Source organism: Gossypium hirsutum, chromosome A09, assembly GCF_007990345.1.
Source record: "Gossypium hirsutum isolate 1008001.06 chromosome A09, Gossypium_hirsutum_v2.1, whole genome shotgun sequence".
NCBI lineage: Eukaryota > Viridiplantae > Streptophyta > Magnoliopsida > Malvales > Malvaceae > Gossypium > Gossypium hirsutum.
The window spans coordinates 2,694,398-2,704,399 of NC_053432.1; the positions used below are offsets into that span (position 1 = coordinate 2,694,398).

The 10,002-nt window shown below is 34.4% G+C and overlaps 1 protein-coding gene across 2 annotated transcripts; it reads right to left on the minus strand.

The window, feature by feature from the left end:
- Positions 1-144: 144 nt before the first annotated feature.
- On the minus strand, positions 145-9,475 carry LOC107888550 (alpha-glucan phosphorylase 1). 2 transcript variants are annotated; one of them, XM_016812698.2, is made up of 15 exons: positions 9,137-9,475; positions 7,388-7,626; positions 7,210-7,311; positions 6,630-6,806; positions 6,191-6,466; positions 5,514-5,785; positions 5,018-5,135; positions 4,470-4,925; positions 4,203-4,355; positions 3,196-3,324; positions 2,759-2,995; positions 2,586-2,662; positions 1,448-1,634; positions 1,168-1,368; positions 145-394 (listed from the first exon to the last, which is right to left on the minus strand). In XM_016812698.2, the coding sequence occupies exons 1-15, from the start codon at positions 9,375-9,377 to the stop codon at positions 278-280; spliced, it is 2,982 nt and encodes a 993-aa protein (XP_016668187.1). In that variant the 5' UTR covers positions 9,378-9,475; the 3' UTR covers positions 145-277. The 2 variants fall into 2 exon arrangements, with proteins under 2 accessions (XP_016668187.1, XP_016668189.1); XM_016812700.2 differs by having other exon boundaries at positions 7,388-7,617; positions 9,137-9,447.
- Between the last annotated feature and the right edge of the window lie 527 nt (positions 9,476-10,002).

The window sequence follows — 10,002 nt, forward strand, 5'->3', positions numbered from 1 at the left end:
AATGAACAAAATTAGTATATATATATTTACAATCAACAATTGTATATAATTATATAAAATATATTATGTGGATTGAGAAATTATTCTATTTAAAGAATATAAACAAACAAAAATAATAAATTAATTTTATTCTAAAAGCGATTCTTATTCAAAATTTTATTGCATTTATAGAGGCTTGACTTGTTACAATATGCATGTTTTCCTTGCATTACAACAAAGAGAGCAGTTATTAACAGGCAAAAGGGCAGTCCCCATGGTTGAAAAAGTCTAACCAAAATTATGGTAATTCAACAGGCTTTATGTTCCATATTTCTCGAGCATATTCATGAATTGTTCTGTCACTGCTGAAATTGTAAGAACCTGCTGTATTCATGATCGACATTCTTGTCCATACCTACCACACACACAGTTACAACATTTAGGTAACAGATCAACATATATCAATATACTCATATTTTGGTGTGAGTGTTAGATATTGGTATATTACTATACTCAAATTTGAAGTGAAAGGGATGTTGTAAAATAATGTAAAGTAAACTACATTAGTAATCACTCAACTATTAGTAAATGTTTTTTTTAGTGGCACCAGCTAACCAACATTGACAGCTTTGAATATTAACAAAATAGCAACTTTAACCCCCAACACTTTTAAATTATGTCAATTTGATCTTAATTCTGAAAAAAATTACCTTTCAGCATTTACATATTGTGTAACTCGAGACTTTTTTCAGTAGTGTCTTTGAAAGTCAATTTTAAAAGAATGAGAAAAGACAATTTATTATCTTGGATTTGTGGGTGTTCCTATTTTTTTTTCAAACAATTTTAGCTGATAAACTTGTTTTTTTAGCTTTTTAGGTGAAAATATCACAAAAAAGGACCAAATTACATAACATTTAAATGTTACGGGTTAGATTTTTTAAAAATCAAGATCAAATTGACAAAATATATAAATGTTGAGAGTTAAAAATGCCAATTTTAAAAATTATCACCATCAGTCCGCTAGTGACCAAAAAAGAAAAAAATTAATAATTGAGTGATCATTTTGTAACTTTTCTTAATTGGGTGACTAATAATTAATATTACCCAACAATATAAGAGCTTATCCCTCAAGGGAAACATGCACGAGAGTGTAAAATATAACTATATGCAGAGAAAAAGGTTACTCACCTTTTGGTCCTTATATGTTTCGTCGACCTTTTCTTGGCATTCTATGTAACTTGGGAAGTCTTTGCCAACAAGGAAATAGTCTGCACGACCGAAACCTTCATTTCCCTCTAATGATCCCAGGAGTTCATTATAGTTGGAAGATCCGAATACGCCACTTTTGATAAACTTCTTAACTTCTTCGAACTGAGGATCCGGAACGAACTGTGGTAAGATGTTAACTACGTCAATGAGGTGACAAAAACCCAAGGGTGAAAGGAAAACCAGTAATCAGACCACATACCTTCCCCTCAGCTCTTTCTTTCCGAAGCCCAGCAATTTCGTGAGCTTTAGCCCCGAAGAGGAAAAAGTTTTCTTCTCCAACCTCTTCTCGTATTTCAACATTGGCACCATCCAAGGTCCCGATTAAAATGCAACCATTCATCGCGAACTTCATATTGCTGGTTCCACTTGCCTCCATTCCAGCAGTACTGCATAAAGGGAAAACGACAGAAAAGAACAGAAAGAAATTCAGATGCCCTGGTGTCAACTTAGCGATAAAATCGAGATAGAAGGCTCCTATAAAGGTATATACCGAGCTCATTGCAAATCTGAGTAAATATGGAATTCATTTTTTATGTCAACACCACAACAGCTTGAGCTCGATAATGTTTCATGCATTGAAGTTGAGTCAATTTAAGGTAAAAGTATCATGAAGGCCCCTGTATTAAGAGTTGGATTGTATTTTGCCGCCTCTACTTAAAAAAATGAGCAAATTAGTCCCCGTACATTAGATCAAAGAGCAAACTGGTTTATCTGTTAAAATTTCATCCATTTCTACTATTAAAGACTGGTTACCGTACGTCAGCATGAGGTACACGTGGCATGACACATGTCACTATCTAGTTATTCTGTCAGTTATTTCGGTTTTTAACAGTACAAATGGATGAAACTTTTAACAAGAAGGACCAATTTGCTCTTTGGTCTAATGTATAGGGACTAATTTATCTATTTTTTTAATAGAGAGGACAAAATGTAATCTTATTCCTAGTACAGGAGCCTCTATGGTACTTTTACCATCAATAATATAAAATAACTAATGTATAATGCTTCATCAAACTGATTGAGTATAGGCTTTCCCAAGTTATAAAGAAGATTACATCCTTTTACAAGTAGGAGTTTTAGCGTAAGCTAGGAAACTTTCCTGCTTCTATGCTACTCGGACTCAGACTTGCTGGACACTATGTGTCCACGACAGCTATACTCAATATTTTGAAGTATTTCCATGAATCTAAGGGTCATATCCTCACTGTCTGAATATGCATCAAACATGGATAATTTTTAAGAAAAAAGGAGAGTCAAAGCAACATAGCATGTTTACCGTTTAAGCAAAAAGCAAATTATGTGAAGAATTATCCATATAATGTATAAAATTGAAATACCTGATATGTTGTGATAATTCACTTGCAGGGATAAGCAATTCAGCCACATTCACATTGTAGTCAGGAACAAAAATAACCTAAAATTAGAACATAACAAGACATTATGTCTGCTTAGTGATCTCAGGAAAGCACCGTATTAGGTCCGTTAATGATATTCTGCAGTCAAGACATACCTTCAGTAAATCACCTATATCAGGATCATGATTAACTGTAGCTCCAACATCGGTAATGAATTTCACAATTCTCTTGGCTTGAACATAAGTGGCAAATGCTTTTCCCCCGAATATACAAACACGTGGAACGAACTTTTTCTTTCTTTCTGAAGCACTCATTTCTTTCATCTTCTTGTAACGGTAAACAATACCCAAAATATTCAGCAGCTGACGCTTGTATTCATGGATGCGCTTCACCTGAAATTCAATATAGAATACATTTTGACAAAGCATTCAGATCTAACTGTCTTGAGATTACTATCTGAAATAGCTACAATGGTCTGAAAGCATTCATAATATTTATCACATACAAATACTGAATGACGGACAATATTATGTCGACAATATGAGCTAAAAACATAAGGTTTGAGGAAAGCTTAGTTGACAAGAGAAATTACCTGGATGTCGAACATTGAATCAGGGCTTACTATATAGCCTGTCCTTTCTTTAATGAGGGATGCAACTTTTAACTTGTTGCTCCTTTTTGCTGCCCTCCATTGGATCTGAAGATCCTCGTTATCTGCAAACTATGAACATATGCCATAACACTGATTAGGTTCTTTCATAATAACTTGAAGATCCAGATGCTTCCTTGTACATACAGTCATTCAAATTAACCATAAAAAATGCTCATCTAGTATTTTTATAGACAAAGACACAAACACAAAAGCTTGTATATCAGAATCCTAGAAGGTAACTTTTATGAAATATCACTGCTTGAATTTCAAAAGCAATGCCTAACCTGGAAATAAAAATATTAGAATGGTAAAAGTACCATAGAGGCCCCTGTACTAGGAGTCAGATTACATTTTGTCCTCTCTACTCAAGAAATGGACAAATTAGTCCTTATACATTGGAAAAACGCGGAAATTGATCTTCCTGTTAACAATTCCATCCATTTTTGCTGTTAAGAACTGGTCTTGGTACGTCAGCATAAGGTACACATGACATGCCAAGTGTCACTGTCTAGTTATTCTATTAGTCACGCTAGTTTTTAATAGTAAAAAAGAATGAAATTTTAAACAAAAAGGATCAACTTGCCCATTTTGAGTAAAATGGGCAAAATGCAATCTGACTTCTAGTATAGGAGCCTCCATGGTACTTTTACCACCTGTATATTTAATCAGCAGGACAAATAGGACAAAATGCTACAAAAGGCAATCTGGTAGTTTTTCTTGTGAAAGAAGCATTTTAAAAGGTTTATCCGACATTGCTAGTTTATTGTTTCATAAAATTTTCCAAGTCATATCATCACTGGTCATTCACAAACCTAACAGAGAATGCAAATAAACTTCATTTCAATTAAAAGACTAAGAGCACATTGTAAATATATGTTTAGAAACATAAAAATAATTGTACAAGAAGTTTTACAAGAAAAAGAAGAGCCACGGATATGGCAGATTACCTTTCTAAGTTCAGACAACTTTTCAGTATTTAAAACCCAGTCTTCTGAGCCTGTCCAGCTCGTTATAATGTTACTCAACTCTGGATTGCAGAAACGGATCCATCTTCTTGGTGTGACCCCATTTGTTTTATTTTGAAATTTCTCAGGCCACAACTGCCAAAATTTGAGCTCAGAGATCAATAATAGAATCATTTTCCTAGTAGATACAAACTGAAGAAACTCAATTTTGATCATCAAGTTGAATGAGGTTTTATAAATTGCATTTACCTGAAAAAAATCATTAAACACTTCGTCTTTTACTATCTCACTATGTATGGCAGCAACTCCATTCACTGCATGACCACCTACGACACATAGGTTAGCCATACGAACCAGCTTTGGGGGCTCCGGTACTGGTTCTGGGATCTTCTTTTTCTTCCCCTGAGTGCCTTCCTTTATAGATTTAATTTTTCCACCAGCAGGCTTAAGTTTTTCTTCTTCCTCTTCTTCTTCTGCTTCTGCTTCTGCTTCTTCTTCTTCCTCTTCCTCTTCCTCTTCCTCTTCCTCTTCGGATTCTCCAAGTTCATCACTGGGAACAGCAACAAGACTTTTCTTGGGTTTAACTAGTAAATCAGAAAATGCAGCCGGCAGCTCAACATTTTCTAAAATTCTCATCTGCTTCAGTTTTTTCTCCAGTAAGTTAGAATCTGCATTACCATGTTCTGAAACTATGGTACGAATTAGCTGAAAACAGTATAAAGAGGGATGAAAATTGAGTTAGAATAGGAAATCCAAAAAATTGGAAGGTTTTGTTTGATGTATGTGTTCCATCTGACCTCCTCATCAATCATTTCTATAATCTCCATGTGTCGAGGCAACAGTTTCTGCATAAGTTCTAAACTCCATTTCTCCAAAGCCTCAGGTAGGACAGTGTGGTTTGTGTATGCCACGGTTCTAAAAAACAGCATTACAAGGTATACAAGTTACCACATTATAGGGAAAGAAAAAGAAGAAATTAGAAAGGGAAAATCTATTTTAGTTTTTACTTACTAAAACCACAACATAAACAAGGTCAATTTGAGAAAAAAATAAGCAATTGAGAAAAGTGCAAATGTCCAATATGCACAAGCACTCGTACCAAGCAAAAATTCAGAATTGAACGTAACACAAATAACTTATATTACACTAAAGCATGTGTTTAAAACTGCAGAGATGTAGATTTGATGACGAGAGTATACAGAGTATGGCTTGAGCTTCTCAATAACCTCACAGCATATATGTTATAAAAGGAAAAAAAAAAAAAAAAAGGGATTTCTCATGCATAGTGTATACCTTTGGGTGATATTCCAGGCCTCCTTCCAGCTTAAACCTTTCACATCAATCAAAATTCTCATCAGCTCTGGAATGCAAAGAGTTGGGTGAGTATCATTCATTTGCACAGCAACCTTGTCAGGAAATTCGTCCCATTTGACCTTTGCTCCTGATCTTCTCTCGAAACGTGCAATGATATCTTGTAGAGAGGCTGAGCACAGGGTGTATTGTTGCTTTAAACGAAGGATTTTTCCTTCAAGTGATTCATCCCCAGGATACAGTACATAGCAAATCTGATATTCAAATATGTATATTATGAGTCATCCTCACCCGACCACTTGGATCAACATTGTGCATGAAAAATCAACACAAAAATTGAAAAACGTGAACTAGATGTGATTAGGGGCATAAATGATGCAGAGTGCAGTTAAAATTCTTGATATTTCTGAAAGAAGACAACCGCAGAACAATTGCCCAAAACTATAGACATATATACTCCATTTTAAGACCAATAACCATTTCAGAAATTTTGTTGTATTACTTTAGTGTAAAGAACCTTGGTTCAGATTCTCCTCCAGATTTAGCCCGATAGTCTGATGAAACTGTGAAGAGATGTGCCAACAAATAGCTTGACTTACGAAGAGCTAACAGATATATTGCCACAAGCAAAAACACATAACGAACAAAAAAAGACTGACCTTCTCAGCAGTATATAGGGCCTCAGCTGCTTGGGTATGTTTTCCAGAATTAAATACAGATAGATCAAAGTCTCCTGATGGAGCTTTTGTTGACCAGAGTCTTAGGTTAATCGTGGTTTTAGTTTCATATCCTGGTATTGGGACATCATAAGCAACAGCCTGTATATCCTCTCCTCCAGTCCAGTGTTTCTTTCCATCTGAATCTGTAAGAACTTTGCCATAAAACTTGATAGGATATACAACATCATTTCTCACAATTTCCCAAGGATTGCTCATCTGAAAAGAGAAGCCATAATCAAGATAAAGATAAAGAAGTTGGTCAGTTCAGAGAGGGAAAAAAGCATTAGCATTCATTATGCAGATGTTATATAGACATGTGTACATTTATTTCTACAATGATTGCTTAGAAAGAGAGATAACAAACAGAGAGCAAGTATACCTCAAGCCAATTTTCAGCAACTTCTTCTTGCCCATCCTTTGTAATACGCTGTTTAAATAAGCCATACCTATATCTAAGCCCATAACCCCATGCTGGATAATTCAATGTTGCCAAAGAATCCAGAAAACAGGAGGCAAGTCGACCAAGGCCTCCATTCCCTAGGGCAGCATCAGGCTCCTATAAATCAATTGAAGAATTTAGATATCGCCAAAGAACAATGTGAATGCCAGCATATAGACACCCTCCCTGTTTTTCTTTTTGACAAATACACGAAATAAATCAGAAAGGGCAGATTTTTAGAAAGAACCAAATGAAAAAGTTCTATATTTCTAGAGAGTGGCGCATTAGGGTAGCTGGTAAAGGATCCAAATGAATTTTTGTCTTATATGTCCTGTTGCTTTGATAAAACAGAGAAGTTATTAATAACTAAGTCAATTAATATAGTTCAATTCAAGATAAACACCTATAGTAATTCTATAGCAGTCTGGAGAGTCTTTTATCCTCTCAAATCATTCTCTACCATCAGAATGTGTTGGTAAAGTTAGGTGCACTAATAAAAAATTTACATGCACCAACCAACCTGGGAAGCTATATTTTCTAGGTTGTGTCCAAGCTTGCTCAAGGCCTCTGCATAAGCTCCAGTAAGCCCTAAATTTCCAATTGCGTTCAACAGTGCCCGACCCTATATAAGAAATAAAAAAAAAAGGCTGAAATAGTAACATCTTCAAAGGAAGTTACAGAAATGTCAAAGTGCAGACCTGTAGAAATTCCATTGACAAATAGTAAGCCTGCTTTACATTCAATCTTTCATAATAATCATACGTGGCATTCCAGTTTATAATGAGAGCGTCACGAATACTTTGTGCAGTTGCAAAGAAAGCCTTTGGAGGATCGAACTTCTCAGGGGAGAACAATGGGGTGAACTCTGAATGGTATTTGATACTAGAGGCAATAGATGAAGCATCTGGAGGGAAAGGATTATAACTGCCTGGAGATTCTAAATCAAAGGAAACAGAACATAAGTTAAAATGAAAAGGAAAAAGTGGAAAGTGAAGGACAAAAGAAAATTTGACCTTTTTTCCAGTGCAATACAAGTGCAAATTGTACTGGAAAAAATCAACTAATCTGTGGATATTTTGCCTCAGCCTAAGACTATAAAGGACTAGACAAGGTATAACCTTTAAGTTACAGTTTGTTTTTAGATATGTCACGGTGCTTTATCCATATTATTTTGCACTTAATTAGCTAATTATGAAATGACAAAAGAATATTCCTCATTTTGAGACACTTCATCTATGATTCTTTATTTCAAAGCCATCTTCCATATGAAAAAAAGAAAAGAAAAGAAAAACCAACTTTCATTCATGATGCCATGTCAGCACTGACTTAGATAACTTCAAAATATATATATGTTATATGTATGAGTATGAGTTATTTAGCTAATCAGCAAAATAAGAACATAGCTTAATCTCAACCATCAAAGAAGCAAGCATTTTTCCCTTTACTTTTCACCAATAAGCTGTTGAAGGCTTCAAAATTCTTTAATCACTCATTGGAAGTAAGATAGGTAATATAAACTGGTCGCGTGACTCATGATCCGCTTCATGTCTTAATAACCAACCAGATAATAAGTCCCAATCCCTTTGCGATGTTAACAAGGTAAAGTGAGACTTGTTACCATCCTAGCACATCAACAGATCCAAAAAGTTCAATTATTTTCTGCTGAAACTCATTTTTTTACAACCGTCAATCAAACAACAGCATCAACTAATATCAGAGATTCAAAGTTTTAACTTCAAATCAGCAGATTCTATATGTGAGATAAAGATGATACTAAAAGTATCAAACAAGAGATAGGATAGCAACAAAAGGTAACAAACAACAGTAAGAACTCCGCACCAAAACCACGATCAATCTCTCAAATATAACATAGTGAGAGAAGTGGGATCCACTTATGTTAGTGTAAGTAAAATTAAAATAGTTTTATATACTTCCATACTTTTTTGCATAATTAATATTCTAACAGTCCAGCCGTCAGATCACGTTATTCGAGTTTTGAGCAAGTTATGTAAAAAAAATTTCGACCTTTAAAAGTATACTGATAATATGGATGAGATAAAAATATCAAATCAATTCAAAGCTTTGATTTGCATGAGCATGATTATATTAAAATTTTCGATAGTTAAAGTATTAATAATATAAAATGTTTTATTACTGTCTAAATAAATCCTCCTCCAATATAATATATAATGTTTCTCACTCATGATCATTCAACTACAAACCTCATAATGATTAATTAATGTCTGAAAAAGAAAATAAGAAAAAAAATCTAACACACACAAAATCAGAAGTTTCTAAGTATCAAACATTAACACACACAAACAAAATCCACAAGTTTCCAATTCAGCAAGCAAAAAAGTACATAAAAAGAAAAAGAAAACTGAAAGATAAAAGTAAAAAACAGAGTTTCTGCATTTGTATAAAGAAATTAGAGAAGGAGATCGAACCTTGTTGCTGAGTTACTAGATCTTGCACCTTCTGTTGCTGCTCACTCGACACATTCCTCACCGAAAACGATCTCTTCACCGGCCTAAGCTGCCACTTCCTAATCAACATCAGCTGATCCGGTTTGATCCCTCTTCTACCTCCACCACCACCGTGGCTGAAGTCGACGAATCTACCCACCGCATTGCGACTCGAAACTGCCTCCGCTCCACCCGGCATCGTTGAATATCGCCACGTAGCCATCTCTCTTCGAACTTTATGTAAACCGAAAGAGATCGAAAGTTGCCAATTTCAAGTGTCATGTAAGTAGAAAAATGAAACGATTCACGAGATTTATAATATGCCTGGAGTTCCAATCACCTGTGATCCGATTTAACTTCTCATTTCCCTTGATTTCCACCTGGCAAAATTTCATTGGCCCACGCGAACTATAGTTTACCGTTACTATCACAACTTATGGTATTCGGATTAATTAAAAGGTTAAAATATGCCTATAGTCCCTGTACTTTTTGAAAAAAAGGAAATTAGTCCCTGTACTTGTAATTCCATTATTTAATCCTTTACCTTTCATATTTCAAAATTCATTTCTAACTGCTAATACTGTTAAAATTTTATGTTAAATTCAAGTTAATTACAATATCTTTTTTAAATTACATGATTATCAAGTGAGTACTTCTTTTATTTTAAATGTCACACTAACAACAACAAAAAAAAAACAATGCTAATAGTTAAATCTGAATTTCAAAATTTGAAAAGTATAGAGACTAAATTTTTAAAAATACAAATACACTAATACAGGGACTAGATTCCTAATTTTTTAAAAATACAAAGACTATAGCCACATTTTAACCTAAGTAAAATCATGCTG